Genomic DNA, 25,151 nt, shown 5'->3' on the forward strand with positions numbered 1-25,151 from the left:
CACTGCTGAGACCTGGAGCTCTTTGGTCTACGGGCAGTTTGCGTGGGAAGAGGAAAATGAAGCCAGAGTGGGGAGGATTGGAGATAAAAGGGAACAGGAGAGTGAAAATGTCTGTGTAAGTGACTTCTTAGAAATTTGTGGATTTGAGGTGGAGAGATTGGGAACTGTGTAGGGGCTGTGTGTGTGTGTGTGTGTGAGAGAGAGAGAGAGAGAGAGAGAGAGAGAGAGAGAGAGAGAGAGAGAGAGAGAGATTTTAAGTTGGACCCACTAGCACATGTTTGCTGGAGACCCAGTAGTGACGCAGGTAAATAACTCTCCTCCCAATTGGTGACTGTAGACCGGCACCTGCAGATGAAGGTGTAGATCAGGCAAAAAGTCTCCCCTGGGTGTGACCTGTTTGGCAGAGGGAATAAAGGCCTCGTATCTCAGACGAGATTCCTCGTCTGGTGTCTCAAAGGCACTTCTGAACCCTCAGCGGGCAGCCCACATCCATTAACAGCCAGCTCCCTGCCGCCCACATGCACGCACCCTCCAGCTGTCTCAGTCCTCACAGTACCTTGGTTTTCCTTCTGAGGAACCCAACTGGAGGCAGGTAATCCCTCCAAGCTTTCAAGTCAGTCTTTTTTTTTTTTCCCCAGTCCTTCACAACATGTGTTTTTATTCGGGTTGGAATTTTCTGATTTAGGTACATTAATAAGACACCCCCCCCCCGCCACCCGCCATACACACACACACACACACACACACATGCACACACACAGGGAAGGAAACTGTTCCCAAGGCAGGGCAGGAACCCTTCCTCCCTCCCTTCTACCCACTTACACACAGGCTTGAGGTTTCCTAGGAGTTTCGCCAGAGGCCCCTCATGGACCCTCATGACAAACCCCCCAGCCTGGTCCTAACAGCTCCACAGCAGCAGTGTTATCTCTAGAGAGTGTGGTCTCTGTTGCCCGGCACCACGCCTCTGTCACAACAATCTCATGGCAGAAAGTAGATCATACACACATCCAGGTCATCCCATCACAGACCCCTCCTCCCGACAGGGTTGGGCTTTCAAAGAAATAATCTGAGATGCACCTGACCCCTAAGCCTTTGATTTGAAGGATACAGAATCTTGGCTACTGTTCTCATTTCTATATTGTTCTCGATATACGACCTCTGACAATCCAACAAACCTTGAATGCAATAATGTCATTGTAATCTAGTGAGTACCAAACCTGACCTGGATTTAGGAATAGAATTCTATTTCTAGCCCTACCCTTGACTCACACCCCGCATGACCTTGGAGGAGTTAGTATGCCTCAGATTTTTCATCTGTAAAATACCCACTTCCTGCCTTGGAGGATTAACTTGATGATGTCTGTAAAATACTCGGAGGTCAGAGGAAAGACACTGCGGCATTATCACATATCACTCTTATCAGAGTCCTATCGATGTAGACGAGCAGAAAAGGTTGAAAAGCCGACTCAGGAGTGAACTTTGAATGACATTGGCCTAAAAGAATGCAGATATATTTGTGTCAGTACCACAAATGTGAATGACTCTAAAAGACTGTGTTGACTAACCCTACTTATTTCTGGTTGTGCTTCAATCTCACTTTGAATGTTAACTCTAAACCGCTAACCTGTTTCTTTCCCTTTATTCACTTTCCCACCCTCCATTGCATGACATGCAGGGTCAGTTTTGTGCATGACACCCGCTACCAGTATTGGTAGGTTTCAACCTTTTTTTATTTGTCTTTGATATTACTATGTACAATATCTTCACTTGCTTGAAATTGATTTCAGAGATGGTAGAAATGCCTTAGGAAATGATAGATCTGAAGACTTATTTGGCTTTAGAGTTAACGTGTAGGTTTTTTAAATGTACTTGTCGATGTAAGAAAATGACCATTTGAATGTACTAGAACCACCGCTACAAAACATAAAAGCAGCAGTATGAGTCTGATGTTTAATGATCTGTATTTTGTTTCTCTTTATAGTTGATACGGTTTAGCAGGAGGAAAAAATAAAAGCTTACTTGATTAGAGAGGCAGGCTAATTTCATCAATGTTTTAAAGTTTCATAGTGGCGTGCCTTTATCTCCTCTTTGCTGTGTGTTAGTTATCAGAGTTTCCCAGAAGTATTTATTTTTAAAAAATTATAAATGGATGTATTTTGAAAACAAATGTCTGAACTGCCTTGCTCTATTGTCCTTATGTGAATTTTAACTGTTGATTTTACTGGTGATTGATTATTTATAACTGCCCCTGTCCCATCCTCTTGGATGGATTAAATTTCTATATTACATTGTCATCGCAGAAGTCATGCATTCCAATACCTCAGCACAAAAGTCTGTCTTCAGGACACCCCGCTGAGTCCCTTGTAAAGTCAAGTCAATATTGGCAAAATTTCTGGCTGTTTCACAGTAACTGTGTTCCAGTGTACATCAAAGCTGGAATTTTTCTCCACCATCTGTTGACCCAAAGAAGCAGTAGACCCCAGGAATTACAATCCGAACAAGCAACCCCAAATTGACCAAAAAGAAAAATTCAGCTTAACCCCAGTTAAGGAGTACCCCAAATCAGGCCTGCCTCTGCACCAGCGATGTTTCCAAATGATGACTTAAAACGCACACCATATGTTCTCACTTGATTGGATGGTACGTCTTCATTTCTAGACACACTCTGTGATGGCCTCCATCAGAGATTGAATTGGGAAAGATTTGTTGTTAGAAATACGATGTTTATAAATACATCAACCAAAGTCATCTGCTTTGGCCTTTCTGGGAATCACTGATTATGTTTTAAAACTTCCTTTAATTGTACTTGTAATAAGCTATTTTCCCTTTTTTATTTCTCTCCCATGCTTCCTTGCTTTGCATTGTGATTGCATGCCATCTGCTGGTTTAACCCATGATGGCTTGCTGCTCTGATATTCACCATGCCAAACACCACTTCTATTACCATAACGCTCCACCCTCCTGTTCATTGCTCCCATGGTTCCCCTCCTGAAAGTACCCATGATGCACAGCGCTACGTCAGCCACTGTCTCTGCAGCAGCAGCTCCTGCAACAAGTGCCCCCTTCGCAGCAACAGCCACAGCCAATCAGGTTTGCTCCTTTTAAAGCTTTCTTTCACAGATCCCAAACTCTAAATGAGTGCTGATATTTAAAAAAAAAATTCTCGGTGAGAATTTTTTTTTCATGTTTATCCATCAAATTTTATTTTTTTAATTAGTTTAGAGCAAGCATTTATGGACAGGTTGCACTTATTTAGAGTTAACATTTACTGCCAATAATGATGTAGCTCTGTTTTGTGTTGCACTGTTTGTTTTCGTACCTAATATTGTGTAATTAACCTGACAGGCTTACGTTCCTTTTAGTACAGCATCACGTATCCAGTGGTTTGTGAATTGCCACAGACACCGTGTAAAAAAGCCCCTCCCCTGGGTGCTTCAGAACTGCTTGCATTTGGGTTCAGGTCATTCAGACCCTGTTCTCTGTTGTGGAGGGGGGAGCGAGGCTGAGAAAACACCCCCCATTTTCCGTAGGGTTACATTGAGGTCTGAATGATTCTTACTGCCACTTCACCTGGGTCACGTGATTCCCACCACACAATCATCCAGATACAGGTTTGGCCTAAGAGCCAAACAGGACGGGAGAATAGTACTGGCCACCAGGTTCACAGGGGCTGGATATAACTGAGCAGGGACATTTCAACCTGTTGGTTGAATGCATGTGCTGATAAGACCAGAAATGTACTACTTCTCAGTGAAGCCTTTGGCCACTTGCCACTTGGTAGTCACAGGTACACTGTCACTGTAGCCAGGCCCTCGACTCAGTCCCCAGGATGAGGATGAGGAAGAGTAAGCATCAGCTCTCACCTGCTAGGGAAACACCTGTGCAAGGTTTCGTTCATAGAGGAACAGTTGAGGTTTTGTTTTTAGCTTAGCTCTGTTTGTTTTCTCAACTATACCATTCACAGACAAGAAAGGGACATGGGAGTAGAGTGGAGGAGATGGGAGATGTTGTTAAAAATCTTGTCCAGGCACAAAGGCCACCTGGCAGGTGGGGAGGGCGGGTTGGCACTTCTGTAGCGATGTCAGTGTTGTCGCTTCAGCACTGAGAGGATAGACGGGGTGCACTTCGATGGGGAAACAGAGGGCCCCATGACAATCCTACTGTGGCCTCCAAATTGTGCTAAAGCAGCAAAGAGCGAGTGGAAGGAAAGAGAGGTGAGCGGGATCTCACAGGCCAGCCCAGCTGTTGATATTCTCCAGCCTCTTCACTCACTACCTCAAAAGTGCCAGCTTAGCCTCGAAGGAAAGGCAACTCAGCTTCCACACAAAGAAAACAAGGACCAGCATAGGATAAATTCCTTAGCTGGGAAGATTAAAAAAACAAAGATGTGTCAGGAAAGGGAACGCAGTTTGATTCATTATTTAGTTCAAGGTGCTTGTTTCACTTACTCATTCTTCATAGGGAAGCAAGTATCTGCTCCTTCTGTGTCTAAGTCCTGCCTCCTTGAGCCATGTTTTTGTGATTTTTGATGCAAGTTTGTTATAAAGGCCTTCATACAACAACAAACATAGTGGGATTGACACAATGGAACGTTCCCTGTGTTTTATGACAAGTTATGCACTTTTAACACCTAGAGATCTTTCCCAGGAAAGGAAAGGAAGCCAAGATAAATACTGCAGGGTTTCAGGATAATTCCCTTTATTTATGATAAATTCTTGACACTGTAGCATACCAATTTGTCCGGTCTAGTGACTTGGAGGCTCGGTCAGGTAGAAAAAGCTTTGGAGATGGCGTGGGTATGTGTAGGTGTGTGTGTTTTAAGGAGGGAGGACTAGGAAGCATGGGAGAACCCAAAGCTAAGATGTGTCACTTTATAGCAGAGTGAAAGTGGTAAATGAACTAGTAAGTTTAACATCAATCAAATCCAGAGACGTATAATTAAAGGAGTACCTGACAGTAGCTTCAAGAGTCTTAGATTCTGAGTGTTGCAGTTTATTGGACGTGACAGTTGTTGGATTGCATTTAATAGAGGAAGAAGAAAAAGTCTTTAGCAGCTCTTGGTGAAGGTCTCTATGCATATGAGAAGCACGGAAACAAAGTAGTAGTAAACATAGTATTTTGCAATATCGTATGGTTTGTTTTCAACACGTTTCAAAGAGCAGAGCAGCTACAAAAGAACTTGAAAACTCTTGAGTGCCCAAGAATTCTGAATTCAGAGATTATTGGTACTGAGAAGTGGCAAATTATTTTATTAAGATTTTGCCTCATCAACTCAGATTGAATCACATCCTCGTGAATTGTCAGTCTTTTGAATGTCAGGGATCTCAGTTTCCTCATTTGTAAAAGGAAGAATGTAAGTAGATGTTCTCGGAACTCCCTTCCAGCTCCAGTCACAAACATCCCCTGGTTATGAGATGCTGGGCCCAGCCTCCAAGATGGTATAGGCAGATGCATGAGCCCCAGAATGTGGGGTTCATGACCCAGAGTCAGTGAGTGACAAGCCCTGTCTTCTTTTCCGTCATTGACGATATGTCTTCAACACAAAATGTAGTAGCATTTTGACAGTTGTTCAGTTCATTTTATCAGTTCAGTACAAATAGTTCAAGTCTCGTTGGTATCTGTAATTAGCTACAAGTCACTTGTAGAAGAGGATCTACCCAACACTGGTGACATCTCTTCTGTATGCTACCCCAGGGGGAGTCAAGTTGAAAAAACAATGAGTTATAAATTCTATCCTTAGCTCCATCAAGGTTGCCAGTCATGAAAATTTTAACCGAAATTAGACTTACCCTTTGAAATTAAAAGATGACAAAAATTCAGGAACATTTGGGGACTATAAAATAATGTGGTTGTTTAGCTCTGGGAGTAGAGAACTAGAATAAACAATTTCTAGCAGCTATTTTAACTAAGGTCATGGGCCTTATTAGACACATTTTATCTAATAATGTTGCTATTATTTTTAAAACACTTATGATATATGAGCTACTATTCTAAATGCTGTTCTTTCATGTAATATATTACATGTATATATTACAGTACATTATATACTTTATATGAAAGAGAGGGTACATATGTATAGAAATATTTGATTCTTAGAATAGTCTTTAAAAGATAAATACAATTGTCATCATCCCCATTTTACAGATGGTAAACTGAAACAAGGTTAACTTCCTTAGCCAAAGCCACATGGCTAATAAACAGTCTTGCTAGAATTTAAGCCCAGACCTTCTAACTCCAGCAGCCTTGCTCCTAACCACCATGGGACACTTCCTCTCTCAATAGTGTAAAAACACAAAAGTCACATCCTCCACAATTAAAATTCTGTGTGCCACCCCATCACAGTCAATGCTGTTGCCATAGGGGAAATGAAAGGGCCTTTGCTAATACAGCTCAAACTGCAGTGACCCCGAAGCTGGGGTGATGGACTGAACATGTGCATAGCTTCGAGTGAGGCATGTGATGGCCAGGTCATGTTTAGAAACCAGAGAGTTGAACACAGAACCATATATTTACATTCTATGTCATATTATACCCAGTGAGTAGACTGAAAATTTTGAATAGCTCCAGTGTATACGGACTATACATGAGAATGTGGTCAGTCCTAGGGGAGCTGGCTCGTGGACTTCTGTGTGAGTCACTGCCCTAAACTTTACTCCTAACCTCTGCCAATCATCTTAGAAATAGCTTGGTAACAAGAGAATCAGATATGAAAATGACTAAATCACTCGATTTCAGAATGTGTAAATCTATAAATGGCTGTATTGAAACAAATGTGATCTCAGAATGTACTTTTCAGAAGGTCGAGGTAAATAGCCTAATATACAGGCCATCCTATTCTTTTCCTATTACACAAAATTTTATTTCACGAAATAAGAGTGCGTGTTGAAATCCCTGTCCTTTGCATCACTGCAGTACTCTTATTTTTTTTTTGTTATTTCAAAATGGGAGAAAATCTTGCAACTAAATATATTGTAGGTCTTCATTTCTTCATTAATATGTGCAGATTATTCAGTTTACCCCATAACACCCTTAGAGGCTCAGCTAAGATACAGTTCACACGCTGGGCCCCCAAAGCTCGGTTTGCTTTTTCTGTCCTCTAAATTCTAAAGGTCTTTACCTGCAAGCTCTGAAAATGCCGCCGTCACACAAGGTGGCAGGTGCGGATGCAAGTGGATGGGGGGGGGGGCGTGTCCACCGTGGCTGGGGAGCTGCTGAGCAGCGGGCGCTCAGTGTCGAGCACTGACACCCCAAGAGATTCCATCACTCGGGACCTGAAATGCCCAGTTCAAGGGCCCGACCTTATTTGGCTGCTGCAGGGTCTACAGGCAGGATAGGAGGGAACAGAGCTCTAGGAAGAGGGGGCAGAAGGCATCCGGGAATGGGAGCCGAGGGGCTCTGACTAAGCCTATTCTGGGGCAGTGCAGGTGGCCTGCTTTGCCGTTACTGGGGGAGAGTTGCTTTAGCCCAAGAGAAAAACATAACGATGACTTCATGCCGTGGCAGCGCCTGTCAGAATAAATGCCACAGAGCAAAAAAAAAGATACACAGGCTGACCTGGAAAGTGACCATGGGAATTGCCTCGAGGGCAGCTGTGGGGAACACTCACTGGTCAGCTGCTTGCCTGCCACGTGGTTTCCTTCTTCCCACTGAGATGACTCTGCAGAGCCAGGCAGCTCACACGCCTCCCAGTAGGAGCACACATCTGGACAGGTGTGACCCTCCATTCCTATAGCATATCAGGGCTGTCAATCACTGTCCCCTCCATAAAAAAGATGCAATTATTTTAAAGCAAGACAAAAATATGGATATATTTTGAGGGGCAGAGCCAGAGCACTCTGGGCAGTGCCTTCATCGCTGGTGCAATCAAATTATATGTCTGGCAACACGTTAAGCAATACCTAATCACATTTCCAAAAAGCACTGCAGCATTCTAAAATGATGACCTCGAGTTCTTGCCACATCTTCTGAGCCCTGCCCCCAGATCCAGCCCGTGCAACAGAAAGTGGGCCCTCAGAGGAGGTGACTGAGATTTAGTTAATACACACCATTCGCACGTAGCCTGCTACTTCCCGGTGTCAGAAACCCCACTTTCCAGACAGGCCTTGGACGGTGATATGTTAATCACTGTCCACAATATCTTATGGGAAAAATAAAACCATTGCATACAACCCAGTTCAGATATTATGCTTTATCCGAGCTGCTTCATGTTTCTAGAGAGGGAAGAGAAAAACTTAAAAGCATCAGATTTTATTTATTTCTCATATGTAAATGTGAACACAACTTCAAAGCTATTTGTAGAGAGAGTCTCGGATATGTAAATTAACCTCTACTAACCGAGAAGCCGAGAAAGGTAAGGCCACGTTTTAATCCTTCATCTCTAAGAGTTTTATAAACCATCTATTATTCAAAAGCATCTGTCAGAACTATATTCAGACAACTGGAGGAGGCAGTAAATGTTCCTCACTATTCACCACTTGACCCATTTGGAGTCTGTGTTTTTTACACAAGAAAAATCTTGATTCTACAGAGTCCCAGGCGTGGTCTCTAGAATAATCTCCTGAGATACACAGCAGCATGGGTGGGCTCTCCATACACATGCTCAAACTCTGAGACTTACTATCTTGCCACTTGCTGGCCCCTGGGAATAGATTACAGCATGCAGCTGGGCCCAAGAATGTTTTGCTCCGAAAGGCCGAGACAGCACGGCCAGAGTCCAGCCTTTGTGAGCAGCAGACTGGCCGGGTGACGTCCTGGGCCTCGCAGAGCCAGCACTGCGCAGCCGCCTTCGACCCTTGCTGATGCTTCCAAATGTAGAGGGGCCTTTGGTTTCAGTAATGGATCTGGTCGCTGCAAATGAGGCAGAACTGCCACGTCAAGTATTTTGTGAAGTGAGATCGAGATAAATGAGGAAAGGAGGGAGAGATGAAGGAGAAGTAGGAGAAGACAGAATTGCCCCGAGAAAGAGGTGGGAGAAGAGAGAGCAAGAGGGAGAAAGGATCTGGAGATGAGGAAGGAGGAGGAGAGGCTGGAACCGATTGTTTCTCTTTAATTAAAAAAACATAACTATAAAAATCGCAGTGTCTGCACTCACTGAATGCTGTTAGTTCAAGTTGCTAGATATTTTTTGTCGGAATTCCCTGTGCAGGGTGGCCGGAGGGCATTGGAATCCAGACTTGCTGGTCTTAAAAAATAATAATAATAAGGTTTTGAAAGGGCAGAAGAAGAGAGGTGGAGGGTCAGGGCGGGTCATTGGCACAGATTATTTTTTCTCTTGAAGAAGTCAGAAAACCAGAAGGCAATAGACCTTTTATTTTCCTGCCTCCGAAGCAGCTGTTTTGCAGGGCTACCCTGAGGTTTAATTAATAAACATATTTGCAGAGTCTCTAAGGAAAGGCTAAGTTATGTAAGTGTTATAATCTAGTACATTTTCACTTTTCATGCATAATTTACACCTCGTGGTGAGAACCTTGGTAGAATTCTTTTGTAGCTAGCACCTAAAGACATAATATCAGTTCCAATTTAGTGCTGCAGAAGAGAAAATGTCAAGGGTCCTTCGGTGGAACTTTGCTGCCTGGAGGATTGTTCTACTTATTATACTTCAGATCCCATTTTCTTTTGCATTTTGATGGAATTTGGGGGGGATCTTTTTAGAGTGAAGTCACATTCCCAGTTGTGTTTGGCTTCTTGTTGATGGTAATAAAATCATGCTCAGTTTTTCTAATTTTAGCTTTTCTCTTTGGAGCAGAAGGCACATCCAGTTCATCCGATCTGTGTGTTTATTTCCAGGTCTAGGTTTGCGAGGAAAGACAGGGGAGCTGCGGTGCAGGATTCAGACCCGCTGTCAAGGTCTGAAAGATGAAAGGGGTCTCATTCTTAAAAGTTGCTGTGAACAGAATAAAATTGTGATTCACAAGCATCTATCTCCCCGAGCTCTGCCACTGCGAGCGCTCGCTCTCCCACCTGCCAACTACCTGGGGAACTTGCCAGCCTTTTGTGAGCTTGAGGAAGCAGAGAGATCCTCACAGTTTCTTGATACTGTGAAGGACAGTCAGCTAACTAGTCTGTCCCTCTGCTTACCAGATATGTCACCACCTCGTGGCAAGGACGGACTGGCATGAAGCCTAGCCTCACAGCCCTTCTGGCATTCCCTGTGGCCACATGGCTGGAAGCAGTGGCTTCCAAGGGCATTCTTGGGGCCACTAGCATAGAGCTGCTAAAGATACCTGAGTTGACTACCTATCAGATATGTGCCGCAGTCACACAGTGTCATCAAATGAAATGGTCAGATGTCACAGATGGGAAGGGAGCTCTATGGCAAGGCTAAGGGGCTGGGGAGGCAGGGCTGGAGGGCATGTAGGAATTAGATGATGAACAGGTAAGTGGGAATGGGGTTCGGGAGAAAATGGCAGTGGCCGTTGTAATTACACTGCCCTCTGCCGCCCTCACCTTCTCACAGTTCACTCTACCGGGGGGGTCCTACCCCTCAGAGAGAAGTGGAGGCCCAGCTTTGGCCCAGCTCTAACCAGTGGTAGATCATGCACTTGACCTCAGTCCATCTGACCCCAAAGGCAATGCTTTCCTCTTATCCCACACGCTCCCCCTGTAGTATGGGCATGTAGACCAGAGTTTCAGAGTTAGCCTTGTACTTTCTCCCACTCTAGAGCCAAATGCAACCACTGTGACTGTGCCAGATCTAAAGAAGGGGGACATTTCCTGACCCTTTGTTCAGTTTCTCTATATTCCAGATATTAGTGAAACCATCCGATATTTACTTTTTTCTTTCTGACTTCCTTTGCTTAACATAGTCCCTTCCAGCTCCATCCATGTTGCTGTGAATGGCATGAGTTTATCTTTTTGATTGCTGAGTAATATTCCATTGTGTATATAGACCACATGTGCTTGATCCACTCATCTGTTTGGAGGCATTTAGGCAAACTGACTATAGATCTGAAGCAAACAGCAGGGAAGGGAGGACGAGAGGGGTCAAATGAGGGGAAGAAAGAACACAGGGGGCTGTGAAGATGGGTCACAGGGCCCGTGGTGGTGGAGAACTGCAGGGGCTACACCTGAGGGGAGAAATCAAATACTGTCCCGAAATGAACAGCAATGTAAGAAAATAGAAGGAAGGAAGACCCTCTTGGCCAGAGGGCCTGTTAGGCCATGTGCAGTGAGCAGACGGTAGGGAGGGGGGCACTGTCAGAGTCCTGGAGAATTCAGGAGGGTTTTGAATGGCGAGAGGAACACAGGACAGCTAGAGCAGTGGCTGCAAATGCTAGTCCACCGGGAATGAGCACTGGACAGGCGCTGCGAGGCTGAGACTGGAGAGGAAGCTGCTCCATCCATTGTGGAAGTGATGAAGTTGGGATAAAGACAAAAGTGGAAATTTAAGGAGGGGGCGAATAATAAGGAACTAGGGAGACTCAGGGAGGCGGTTTGATCGTTTGCTCTCCCAGTGGCTGTCCCCCAGCTCCTGTGGCCTCTGTGGATTCACCGCTTCCTCCTCCCTGCACGTTGGCGCGCCACCAGATGCCGCTCCCACTGACTTACATGAAAAAGAATGTTTTTGCTGATACCTCCTTACTTCTGTTTGTTACCAGAAAGGACAAATTTGTTGACTGGTCATTTTCCGATACGGCTTTATGAAAACACTGGCCCTTCCAGCATTTAGAATTCATCGGGTATACTTATCGTCAGGTATAATATGCCGGAGCTTCTGGTGTATCTGTTTTACTTCCAGAGAGCAAATTAAATTATTCTTACCATCACTCCCCTGCTCTAGAGTTTTCAAAGAACTCGGAGCTTATGTTGATGAGCTTCCTGTAATCAAATACAGACACTCGTCAAGATTCACCACAGTGTGTTCCTGGGAGCAGCATTAAGCTGATCGCTGTCAAATGGCACCTACTCCCCATCGCCACGGTGACAGCAGGCACGAGGTCTGACCCACACCCTGCATCAGCTCCATCAAGGCCACGAAAGGCGATGAGGCACAAATTCACCGCAATCATGCCGCACCGCTTCAGTCACATAAAGAAAGAAAATGATGATGCAAATTACATTGTAAATCCAAACAGGAGCCCAGGCAGCAAGGCAGCTTCTCCAGGTCACAGGACTGAAAAGAGAACCAGGACCAGAAGCTGGCCACCTGGGCCCTGCCTCACAGAGCTCCCTCGCCTTCCCAGCCCTCCTGGGGATGTGCTTGCAAGGATCATTTCAGAGGCTCCAAAGTCAGACAGCACAGAGATGCCTCCAGCAGCTCTCCTTTCTGAAGGCTTTTCTAGTCCTTACTTCTTTAAAACCCAGAATGGCCCCTTCAGATTTGCCCTTTTCTCTTCTATCCGGGTGAGGAGACTGCCGTGGAGAGAAGCTGAGAAATTTGCCCAGCTCATCTACTAAGTGGCAAAACCAGATTTAGAGTTTTCCCCAAGCTCTGCCTCTGCCCCTTTAGAATTCGAAGGACCTGGAATAGTTAAGTGACTTACTCCAGGTCTCATAAGGGATTGGAAAGCCATGGCCAACGCCAGGCTGAGTGCTCTTTCCTTCGGGAAACTTCGATCCAGCATGCATGTGCCGGCTCTCCAGTTTTTTTCTTTTTTTTTTTTTTTTAAGAACAATCACCAGCTTTCCTTCCTCCTTAAAATTTCAAAAGGTTTGGGAGGAATCAAAGAGATACCCTCCAGGGTGTCTTCTTCATCCCTTCCCTTTTTTCCAAATATTTTTCCAGTAATAATTTTATAATCTTCCATTACACATTCTTTCAAGATTTGTCATTGCTGTGCTGACATCCTTGAGAGAGCCAGAGGAGCTCTTCAGTTATGAAATTGGGTAGAAAAGGAATTGCTTGGATCGATTCCTATGGTTAGTCTCCTTTCCTTTGCGCTTCTCTGACACCCCTTCCCCCAGCCCTCAACCCCACCCCCCCATATTAAGGAGGGCCCTGAGAATTTTAATGAGAATGGCTAAGATAGGGAAATCTAAGGAATGTGTAAAGAATGAGAACAAAACTCATTGAAGTCTTTTGCCTTAGAAAAAAGTGTTTGAGTTGCTTTTTAAAAATACTTTCCTTCATAACCTCATCACCCTGCTTTCTGCTCTGGATGTGGAGGCCATGTGAGAGATGGTGCAGGCTTAGGAATTGCAGCGCAGGTGTTGGCTGGAGGCTGGATGTGCAGACATGCCCACAGCAGTGATTTGCTCTGAGCACAGCGAAGGAGGATGATCAGCAAATGTATCCCTGGTCAGAATATTCGCGTTTTATGTCTAAGCCTGGGAGCTGAAACAGGTGAAACATCACCATACGGAAGCAGTGGCACCAACACTGAGCGGGGTCCAGCTATAAGACATGGAAGTCCTGTCCTCACATAGGATGTTCGCTTTCCACTGCAGTGGCCACGGTCTTCGTACCCTGCTGGCTGTTGACCTCTTTTCATAAGATATTTTCATCCAAAAAAATGATTAATATGAATGGACAGTCACCACCTTCATAAATAGAGAAATCCAACCTATCTTTACTTCGTTGTCAGTCACAGTTAAGGCTAGACATCCACAGAAAGGGAAGTAATTGCACTTGACATTGTAAAAATCTTAATCACATTAAAACCAAGTTTATTACCAGCATGTAGGAAATGCTATCTGGAGGTATAATATTTAAATACGTGTAATAGTTCAACACACATAATATTTCAATGCACATTTTTATTTGAATGCCTATTTAAACAGAAGCTGAAACCAAATTTTCTTTAGGATTATGAATCTTTAAATAGACTGTGTATATCGGATACTTTATATACATTATTTGACTTAATACTCCACAGAACTCTGTGACGTGTTTTATCCATTTTCCAAAGGAGAGCACATCTTAAGGAGTAATTTGCTTAAGAGTCAGGTAGAGAGGCAGTGGAGGCCACTTTTAGAACTCTGGTTCATCTGCCTCCAAATCCTGCTGTCTGTATCTCCACCCCTTCTGAGTTAGAGTCAAGTTTAAGGTTCACATAGGATTGGTATGAACCTCTTTATATGGCTCCCTTGAAAACTTGCACTAACGAAATTTTTTAAAATCTATTTTCTTACATTGTTGTTCATTTTTATACAGTATTTGGTTTCTTCTCTCGGGGCAGTCCCCATAGTTGAACAACTGAGTTTAACAGTGAGCTTATCATGTTTTAACCACTCTAAAAGAAAGTTCTAGAAGAAAGTTCTGGTAAGATGCAAACCTTTTTCAATAACAGAAATGGTTCAGTAACAGAACTGGTCTAAAAATATTGTTAGTTGTGGAGACCCATAAGGGAACTCAAATTTCAGTCCAATAAACAGGGACTAGAAAGTAGAGGGCTGAGGCCTCCCACTCACCCTCCCCAGGGTGGTGAACTTGCAAGTAACTTCGAACTTACAGGAGTCTACCGAGAGGAGTCCTCACATTCAGGATTTTGATTAAAAAAATTTTAAGAATGATAATGCACAAAGGGAGATACTGTTTTTCTTCACTGTCTCCACAGACCCTTCCCTTCATATCAGGCTTGGGCTAATTGAACATCAGTGCATCAGTAATTGAGAATGAAAGTTTGGGGAGGCCTGCCTGGAGGAGGCAACTGTGAATAGAGTGACTAGAAGGTTAATTTAGTTGTAAGTAAAACCATAGAGCTAAATCAGAAGGCGAGTCAAGGATCTCAATGACAATTCAGGTGCACAGTCAGAGCCAGGGATCTCACGTTGAAGCCAACAATGGGGAGGCGAAAAGGAAGGGCAGAAGGAGGAATTAAGTATTAGCAAGAAATGGAACTAGGGAGCTACTGTGTGAAGGGTACCATGTTTCAGCTGGGAATGATGAAGAGTTCTGGAGGTGGTTGGCGGTGTTAATGTGCGGGTACTTAACACCACGGAACTGTTGACTCACACACAGTTAGGATGGTCAATTTTATGCCATGTGTATTTCACCACAACTTTTAAAAATGGGCAAAGGATCCAAACAGACATTTCTGCAAAGAAGGAATGGACAAAACTGATAAGAAAGACGCCTAACAGAGTGTAGGTTTTTGCTTGATCAGATGTCTTAATATAAAAGGACTCCTCCACATGAAAAATTCTTTCCCGTCCCCTGCTCTCCCTCTCTCTTCATAAAGCAGGTCGTCACTGAGGGCAAGTGAGAGTTCTTCCTCCGAGAGCCAGGTCTTTGCAACCTGGGTCTGTTCTGAGATGCCAGAACATTTACTCCATTTACTCAGTGGCCACCCACCTTCATACCTTTTCTCGACAAGCGTTTCTTAAGTATGTGTCGTGTAAACTTCGAGATTCTGGGAATACAGGCTGGGAACAGAACAGTCCCTCTTCCCGTGGGTCTCCCTAGTAAGGGAACTGACATGTAGTCACAGGAATGATCAAAGAAGGATTATCTCAAAAAGTAATGGCGCCCCAAAACGAATGGGCCTCACCACTGGGCCTTGACGGGCACAGTTATTGATAAAGAAAAGGAAGAGAAGGTGGGAACTGCCTCTCTTTATAGATTTTCTTGCTTTGTTTGCCATTTTTGCCAACCGTTGTACCAGGCTGTTATGGCACTTTCTGGGGAGGTTTGGAAGGGGCCTGGTGGAGACCTGGAGTAACTACCCACCTCACGGCCGAGGTGCTGTTGCCGGACAAGCAGAGCGAGAAACTAAGGCCCAGGAAGGTCACAGAGCTGCTTGGTGGCACAGACAAGCCTCCTGAAACCCCCGCTCCTCAAATTTTTCTTTGCACCCTGATTTTATACACAATCGAGTAGTTTTTGTTTTAATACCTCTCTTCCTCTCTTCCCACCCTCTCTCATTTTCTGTCTCGCAAACACACACATGGAACTAAAACAGAAAATAAGCTGATTTTTGCTGGAAAAGTTCTTAGATGCTAATGTCATCTCATAATTTGAGAAACGTGCCAGGTGATCACAACACACAAGACAGACTTCCTGTCCTGCACGGAACATTCATCTTACTGTTCCTTTTACTGAATTTTAATATGTGTTTACTTTTCTGCCTGTGCTGCCTTTAAAGCCAGCTCTTAGCAGGCTGAATTATAGATTCTCCTCCACTGTTACAATGAACACTACGGCCAAAATGTGTCCGGTTCCAAGTCCCGCACAATAGCCGTGGACACAGGCAGGCATTGAGCTGCATCGGGACTTAATGTTGAATTAACAGGCTCTCGTTTCTGTGATTTTTCTCACCCTGAATCTTCAGTTTATTACTAGGAAGCCCCATGTTGAAAAGGGCAGGTATGCTTTTGAATTTTCCGTTGCTACATAAACTGTTTTTTAAAGGTATTGAAATTTTCTTGTATCCCACTGGATGTCCAGAGGTCACGGTCCGTGAAACGGCCTCAGACGCAGGGCCCATGTATTCGCAGGCAGCCCCCCTTGCCACCATTCTCACAAATACACTCTGCATTTTAAAACATTTTCTAAATAGTGTGACCCAGATTTTATATATTGTTTCCTGAAATAGTAGAGAAATTGAGCCTTCTTGAATAAACCGACAGTCTCAAATTTGAAAAATGGGTGTTCAAAATTCCCGATTCCACTTGGTGTGGGACACAGATAGTTTTCCTTTGAGACCATGGTGGACTTGATGGTTTGGTTTCCAGCTTGGCTTCAGTCCTTTATTTAACCCATGACTGCTTAATGATAATTTTGAGCTTAGAGCATGAATAGGCCAAATTCCATGGTTGTGAATGCTTCTGCATCTCTGGGGTTCAAGAAAGATGTCCAAAGCTTATGCCTAACCCAGGAAGGTCCTTCACCTTCTGCACCTGCTGGAGAACCATGATCCATGGTGACCGCTGGGAATGGAAGGTTCTTTAGGGAAGGTCTGTGCAGGAGGAGTATGACACGGGGGTGGCACTAAGCACACCCAGAGGCGAGTGGGAACACAGAAGCAAGGCCTGTGTGGCCTGGGCCCCAGGCCCCTCACACCACCCTCTTTCTGCTTCCCTTGGGTGCTAGGGCCTCGTCTCCCAGCTGTCCCGTGGCCCTCCGGCTTCGGGCCTTGTTTTGCTCTGCTTTGACCTCTGACACCCCGGGAGCCAGCATAGTCTTCTGGCCTCTCTCTTCCACATTAAATACACAGCGTTCCAGGGTGTGTTGTTTTAATACTTCTGAGTATGAGGAGAAAGCAGGAGAAATAAAAAAATCTCTTGTCTGCCTTTCCCTTCCTCCTCCCTTATATCCTATTAGGGAAGCAGCCACCCTTAGATGATCTGAGACTAAGTTCTTGTCTCACGGTGAAAAGCAGCCATGCTCCTCCAGCCCTCCGCCCCCCAGGGGGTGGGCCCTCACCCCAGCGGTCTCAGGAGTCTGGATTTTTACTCATGTAACATGAACTCCTGTAAGGAGTGGCGTCTTAATTAAATCAAGGATTCCCATATATGCACTTTTTCCAGATAATATCAGGCCAGTGTAGCCGCCTTTATGCTAAAATACTATTATTAGCATGTGTAAATGTTCATTTGTATATATTAGCAAGTGCATCTGAAAAATAGATTTTATTCAGGTATAACAGCGTGGGAAATATTAGGCAGAAAGGAACAAGCAGCAAATTAGCAAGAAAGATGTCCAAAGCTTATGCCTAACCCAGGAAGGTCCTTCACCTTCTGCACCTGCTGGAGAACCATGATCCATGGTGACCGCTGGGAATGGGAATGTCAGTGAAAACAGAGGAAGCAGAGCTTTGAATGTCACCTTTTGGTTAATGACCTGACCCCATAAGCATCCTGACTGCGAGGCTTGAGGTCTGCCAGGTGGTGTGGGTCCAGCCAACCTCAGGTTGCTCTTCTCAAGAGTGAAACTTGATGGTCAGCTTCGAGAGTCATCTTCCACAATGCCACCATATGCCTTTTCTGTATAAGTAAAATCCATTTTGAAAACAAGTCGCCTATGATATGGTGAGAACAGTATCCCCCCCCCCAAAATAAGATTCCCTCCAAACAAGATTATTTTTCAAAGTGTCTTTTCATAGACCGCTAATGGTTTTTGAACATCTTATACAAGGAAAGTTTAGAAGCACTCAGGACATGGGCCAAAGTTCTCAAAAGTTCATTTATTAACGCATCGCATTAGAATCGCCCTGATGATGAATGTCCACCAAGAGACCAGAGCCGTTTGCTGCGACTCTGGCAACCCATTCCATGATCAACGACAGGATTATTTTGCAGTCAAAAAAATTCAAGTGTCCCTCTGCCTTTTGCTTCAACCAAAATTCTTCACAAGTTTCTCAGACAAGATCAGGGAATTGCAAACAGCGGAGGCTGCGGCTGAGAAGGGGGCTGGGTCCGAGCACAGAGATGGAGAGAATATTAAATAGTGGAGAGACTGCAGGAGGGAGCATCGCCAGGGGGACCACTTGTGACAGAATAAGGAGAAAACTGGCAAAGAAGCCCGAGGTTGGGATGGCAAGCAAAAGGCAAGGCTCTGGGCTTCGCCCTGTTTTTAGCAAATTCTATTTAACTTTCTATATTAAGTTCAGAGTAAATTTTGTTCAAGAATGAAAATCCCTTCTTTCGCTGCTTTCTGAGGAAACCTTGTCACTATAAAGAGTTCTAAGAAATCTACCAAATCTAGGAGTTTCTTCAGATGGCATTTTTGTTTGTTTATCTGTGAGTGATTCTGACACCATGTAGAATATTTTTTCCCCATTTATTTGTGTATAACGGGGGTGAGAAGGATGGGAACAATATTTCATTTTCTTTGTTCTTCTTCCACCCCCAGTGACCCTGAAAAGGTGCAGAGATTTATATTGTCCTGGTGGTGTTCCCTGTGCCCCAGTGCTGCACCTCACTGGTGGGCGGCCTGTTGGTCTTCTATTGATGCCAACAGTGTATCTCAGTAACTTTTCATTTATTCAGCCACCCATGCAACCAGAGCTAGAGAGTGCCTCCTGTGGGCCAGCCCTACAGTGGACACTGGATATAAAGGTGAATGAGATGTTCTCTGTCCTTCGAAATGCATGTCTGATAGGGACCCAGCTCAAGCAGCAACCCTGCATGGATATGTCTATTTGAGCCCCCTGCTAATGGGATCCAAAGCCATTGTGATTCCTTCTGATTCCAGGAAAGCCACACAAATATTTAACAAGGTATATTTTATCCACCTCTCCAAACTCATTATAAAGACAGTCATGGATGGCTATTCATAGGAGGATTTAACTAAGATATCCATTATTTCCCGTTTCTAATTGTTTTGAGGTTTGACTTCAGACTTTTCACTGAAATGCTTTCCCTAGCAATTAAACTGAGTAAGAACTGAAGAGTTCTTACTGAGCCAGCCTTTCAAAAGATAACTCATCTGACATATAAATCCATGTAATGTATACTTTTACATTAAAAGAATGAATATTTCTAGAAATCATTAGAAACTCACACTTTCCAAAATTATTCACATATGCAGTTCCTGGAGATCAAGCACAAAGTAGAAAACCTAGAAAGTATTAATACTTGGTGCCTGTAAGCCCTGAGGAAATTCTGTGTTTGTACCCTCTTACTGGAGAGCTAGTTAGTTCGGCTGTTGAGTGTGTGGTGCTGATGCCTTCAAGTTCAGTGTTCTGGCCTCAGCCAAGATTGTTTTGCTTTCAACCGAGTGCATGTCTCACTCCAGTCAGCTTTTTTCCAAGTGCACACCCAGGGTAGGGGCATATGGGTGGCTCAGCCCAAATCCATCATTGTGATGGGAGAGATGAGGCAAGATGTATATTTCATATCTGGTGAATCAGGCGGGGCTGGAGGGGGGCAGTCATTCCATCCTAGGCAGGGGGCATCTCTTGGTCAAGTTCCCGATTCCTTTGGGTGAAAGCCAAATGTCTAAAACTTGCAGCATTAACCCCCCAGCACACCAGCTTTCCTGATCTCAGCCAGCAGTGGTGACGGCTGGTCCCCCCTGTTGCCCTTGACGGCTGTCGGCTCAAGAAGCTAGCCATGCAGACTTAAAACCTCTCTCCTCCAAGAAAGTCGGGGTCAGTGAGTACAAACTGGAAGTTTATAGCTGCATTCAGCCCAAAAATGTATTTGACCCATACAGAGTTGTTTTCTGTAGTACCAATTAGTTGCTGTATTCCCTGTTTCTCAGGGAACTTAGAAAGGTCAAGCAATGTGGAGCTCAGGTTTCTGCAGGAGCAGCTGGCTGGAGCTAAGTGGCTCCAGGTAGGCTGAACCCTCCATCTGCCACACTCTCTACCTGGCCCAGGAAGTCCGTGGTGAGGCAGTACCTAACCCAGTCTTTTTTTTTTAATAAGCTGGAATATCTTCTCACTCCCAGTCAGTAGTGTCACTTCACCTCCGAAGCACAGATGATCCAGTGGCGGATCCCATTGGCGTTCAATGGGAAAACACCCGGTGCCCTTTGGGAGCATTCAGTCTTTGTCTCAATCAGTGTGATCCTAATCATGTGCTGGGCTCCTGTGGGAGTAAGTTCGAGACGCGTATTAAGCAGAGCAATCAGATTCTTAAATCCAACCACCTGGAGGATATGCTCACTGCTAAGCAGATTCTGTTGCAGCCAATTGATATTTTTGCATCACAGATACTCTTGTAACTAGAGAGTCCACTAAAGATTTTTGAATGCGCTCATGATTCAAGACCGTGTGTGTCTTTGTTTTAATGTAGACTCACTGATTTTCTGTCTTATTTTTGGTGTGTTCTCCTTTTAGTGGAAAAAGGAATTGAAAATAATGCTTTCTGTTCAAGATTTGGATTTGCCACGCTAGATTGGCTCACCCGATTTAAAACTGTGACCCTGCTCCATCATGGTTCTGTTCTACAAACTAATACTTATTGGAGGGACTAGTCTTTAGAGAGACAAATAGAAATACACCTTGTTCAATATGTTTGATTTCTTTCCCTCTCAGATCGGCTGCTAGGGCTCCCCAGAAGCTAAAGCAGTGCCCTTGTGATCGGGCAGGGCCTTCTGTTGCTGTGAGCAGTCATCTGTTTGCAGATGTTTGCAGCGTCTGTCCAGAGGAGGCCTAGGGTAGGATAGAGTTAGTCATCCAGGGAAGCAGTCCTGGGGAGACACCCAGCAGGCCTGCAATATCAGGGCAGTTTCTCCCCCGTCTGGCTGTTTCAGTCACTGCTGCCCCCTCCAGTGCTCCAGGCACCCTTTGCGCTCTTTGCCCCAGATCCCTGCCTTTTCCCGATGTCCTGGTTCCCCAGAACACCCGGAACACTAGCTGTGTGCTACACAGATGTGCTCTTTGGAAGCATCTGCCTATTGCCCCCTTGCAGACTGATGCCTGCCCTAGTGGGGACTCCCCTGCCGTGAGCAGAGTGAGGTAGTATGCCCAAGGTGGTGCCCGCTCCCATAACATCCATTCTGCTGCAAAACTGACCCAGCACATAAGGTGCCCACTAAAGTTTCTCAGAGCCTCTTGGAAAATCTAGGAAGTGTCTAGTCAAAATAAGACAAAGGAATGATGATGCTTCAGAGAAGGTATTTGTGGAGAACCGGATTTCTCTGTGTGCCCTTTTCTTGAAAACATGGCTCCAGGGCCTGGAGGCTGAGAAAGGGACATTCTGACAGGGGCAGGGCAGGAGAGGGGCCACTGGCAGCCTGTCTCTGTAGCTCACTTTGGTGCACTGATCGCCAATTAACCGTCTTTTTAAATGAATAAGCTCAGATTTGTAGCCTCTGTTCCAGAACCACCTGTGTTATAAGCCTACTCTTTTAGAAATGTGTTTTAAATCCACATTGAACTATTCAGGCACCTTCTGAAGCTTTGATCCCTGGCCATTCAAAGTACAATGGAGATAAAGTCTTATGTATGGGATAGGTTTTATGTGTCCCAAAAGAACTGGCATGGAAGAAAATATCTGCAGAGAGGCAGCAGGGAAACACACAAAATGTACCTATTCATCTTACTTTAAATTATATTTCTTTGGTGTGAATTTAAAATATAATCACACTAAAGGAAAGCCATATTAAAAATTAGAAGATCCCACCCCAAGGGCACACACCTGGCTCTCCTTCTGCCCTGGGGACATCCCACCCTCCCCGTGGGCAGGAGGACCTGGAATGTCTTATGCCTTTGGACATGAGAAGCAGTAATGAAATGGGCTCAGTGGGTAGCTGGATCCCTGTTCTGGCTGCATCTCCAGAACCTATTTTGCCAAAAAGTACACTTAATCAGATTATGCTAGCACGATCTATTTCTCAAAAATATTTAACAATCAAATATTTTTTAAGAAAAATGCTGCCACCAAAATTTGAATAATGCAAAGCTTTCCTATTTTTGAAGATCACATTTCCAGAACCTCGTGAAGTTGCTAGGAGTGTAATTCACTTCTTTATATCACATATAGAGTCTCCAAAATAGCAAGGAAGGCACCAGGGTATAGCCATGGTTTCCTGGCCGATGTACCAGGCAGCAAGATACAGCAGAGGTCATTTTTATTAATGCCTTTATCTATATAATGGAGCATGTGTGGGCTGGGCAGCGGGGAGAAGCATTCTGGGTGAACACAGTGTATGCTTTTAGTTAACTCCAAGCTGATTCACAGTTCTCTGTAGTCCAGGTGGTGGTGCGTATCTCTTTGTCAGACACAAGTCCAAAGAATTGTTGTTACTAATTTCTGTAATACAGATTTGCACATTGCTGGACTCTGTACAATACTTTCTTTCCAGGTGGTTGGAAATTTTATTTTGTATGGCCTTTTATTTTCAGTTAGTAAGCATGAATGTGAGTATATTCTAAAATATATATTATTATGTATCAATTTAAGAAACTGCGTAATTTGTTCTCCATAATATTTTAGAGGGACTTGCTGAAGTGAAAGGAAAGAGAAAAACAGTGGGACATTTCCTATTTGGAAACCTTTCAGAGAGCATTGAGGCTAAGGCAGGGCATAGAATAATTCGAACGTCATAATCAAGTATCTAAATCTAAATGGAGTCATAATGTGACCATCTGAAGAATTTGAATATTAGCTGCTTGCCATGACTATTCAAAGATATGATGACAATATTTACCTATGCAATCATTTCACTATTTTTATTCATATCAGCACACAAGACAAGGAATGCTGTTTTCCCAATTAATTGTAAAATTCCTATGAATTTTTTAAAAACAAAGAATGATTTCATTATCTGAAGTCTTGAGTTTCCATTTAGTATATTTAATATAGAGGATTTCTTCTTGTATTTTTATTAATCCCATACACATCTGTTTCAATAAAGGATATTCCTTTATTTCACGACTAAAACTGTTTGAATGTACATGCTGTTTATAAAAACCACAGGAGCACCTACTTAAAGGGAAAAAATAACCACATGTAAAAATTCTAACATAATAGAATAAGAAATTATACTTTTAGAAATGAGGCTTTTATAGAGAATTAGTTCCCAGCATGCAGGAATGTTAGCTGACCCTAACCATAAAGAATTTTCACTAACCTAAAACTCTTGGCTGTTTAATCAACATTTTATTTATTAGTTACATAAAGTTAGGTTAAAATGTTGCACAAAGAATAGATATTTCTGTTAGAATGCGTTAAAGACTTGGCTTTTAACTTGACCTTTAATGAACTGAGTCACACAGCGTGAATTTTCTACCCTTTTTGAAGGTGTGGAGCTGGAAATGAACTTAGAGATTAAGCTCCAGGGCCACGGTTCACATTAATAGTTTAGCTGTATCTGTGCTTTTGGATTTATTAAGAATGTTCCAACTGCTTCATTAGAATGTTAGCTTTTTTTTCCTTTAATTGGGACATATCAACCATTGAAGCTAGTCATTGTTATGGATGGGGAGCACAATTACCTTAGATGAAAAGTAACTGAATTATGAATTCACGTCTTTGAATGATAAATTCAAGTTAAAAATGAATAGTATCTAATTGCTATATATTTTTAAATATTTATTTTAGATGTTATAAATAACTTCATATATAAGCTCCTTTTCTGATTAGGCTCCCTGGTCACCTTAGCAAATAATAACTGAACTGATAATATATGAACATATAATAAAGAGAGATAAAGCGAAAACTGCAGAAGAGATTGGGACCTTACACAGCACGCCCACATAGCTGCTGTCACAGTCCCGCAGAAAATACGGGGTGTTCGAACCCTCATTCTGTGCAGTGACCACAGAGCAGAAGTGGTTAAGTGCCTGACTTATCAGCATGAAGGGTGGGAATTTTCCAGCATTGTAATTGCATCAAAATGATGAGAAATGGAAGGAAATTCCTATTTTTCAAATGACTGTTTTCAAAAGAGTAAAACTTAAACTCATTCTCTTCCCTCACAGAAGGATGTCTAAATCATACCTGTCTTTTTCTTTAACAGATAATTCTGAAATAATCAGCAGAAACGGAATGGAATGCCAGGAATCCGCATTGAGAATAACTAAACATTGTTATTGTACATACTATCCTGTTTCCTCCTCAATAGAATTGCCGCAAACTGCATGCTAAATAAAGATTTAGTTCTTCTGGACAGACCACAACTCTAAGAAGCTAGTGCTGCTATATCATATATGAGTATTAAATATGGTATGCTTAGTATACTCCAACCTAAGATAGTTAACTACCTGAGACCAGCTGTGATGTTTAAAGACATAAAGGATCAAGTTTACTTTTAAAGGGTTTCTAAACATAGTTTCTGTCCTAGGAATATTGTCTTATCTCCATAACTATAGCTGATGCAGAGAGTCCAACCAATTTACTCATTTTGACACAGAATATTTCCAAGTTAGCAATAAACAATTAGCATTAGTTTAAAAACCTATTCCGAGGGCAGGTTCGATTCTAACTCCAATTTCTGTCATTTCATTTACCCACTGGGTCCGAGGGTATGTTTCACTTCTCGACAAAACGAATGCTGCAGCAAAGATGAGAAGTGAAGTAAAACTGCTACCTGTCCCGCAGGTGTAAAAATTTGAATGGAAATTCAAGCACAAGTACTGAGGACACATCAAGGTGTGGTGTTTGGTTTGCCTGGAGATGCCGCATTGAATCACGTGATTCTAGGATAACGTTAACTAGATTGAAAAAGAAACTTTGCACGGTATGAGCTTCATACCCCACCAAACAAAGTCTTGAAGGTATTATTTTACAAGTATATTTTTAAAGTTGTTTTATAAGAGAGACTTTGTAGAAGTGCCTAGATTTTGCCAGACTTCATCCAGTTTGACAAGAATGAGAGACCA

At 43.5% G+C, this 25,151-nt stretch overlaps 1 protein-coding gene across 9 annotated transcripts in view; it reads left to right on the forward strand.

The window, feature by feature from the left end:
* MBNL2 (muscleblind like splicing regulator 2) overlaps window positions 1–24,417 on the forward strand; it is a gene marked incomplete at both ends in the record, with an annotated part of 101,409 nt that extends 76,992 nt beyond the window's left edge. For 6 of the 9 annotated variants that reach the window (XM_084235710.1, XM_084235703.1, XM_084235706.1 and 3 more), the window contains one exon: window positions 24,290–24,417. In XM_084235710.1, coding sequence (XP_084091836.1) covers window positions 24,290–24,417 — 128 coding nt within the window. Of the gene's footprint in view, window positions 1–1,675; window positions 1,712–24,289 lie in introns of all 9 variants that reach the window. The other 3 variants (XM_084235709.1, XM_084235711.1, XM_084235705.1) reach the window with 1 other exon arrangement.
* Window positions 24,418–25,151: the final 734 nt, after the last annotated feature.

Source organism: Talpa europaea (assembly GCF_964194135.1).
Source record: "Talpa europaea genome assembly, chromosome: 6".
Taxonomy (NCBI): domain Eukaryota; kingdom Metazoa; phylum Chordata; class Mammalia; order Eulipotyphla; family Talpidae; genus Talpa; species Talpa europaea.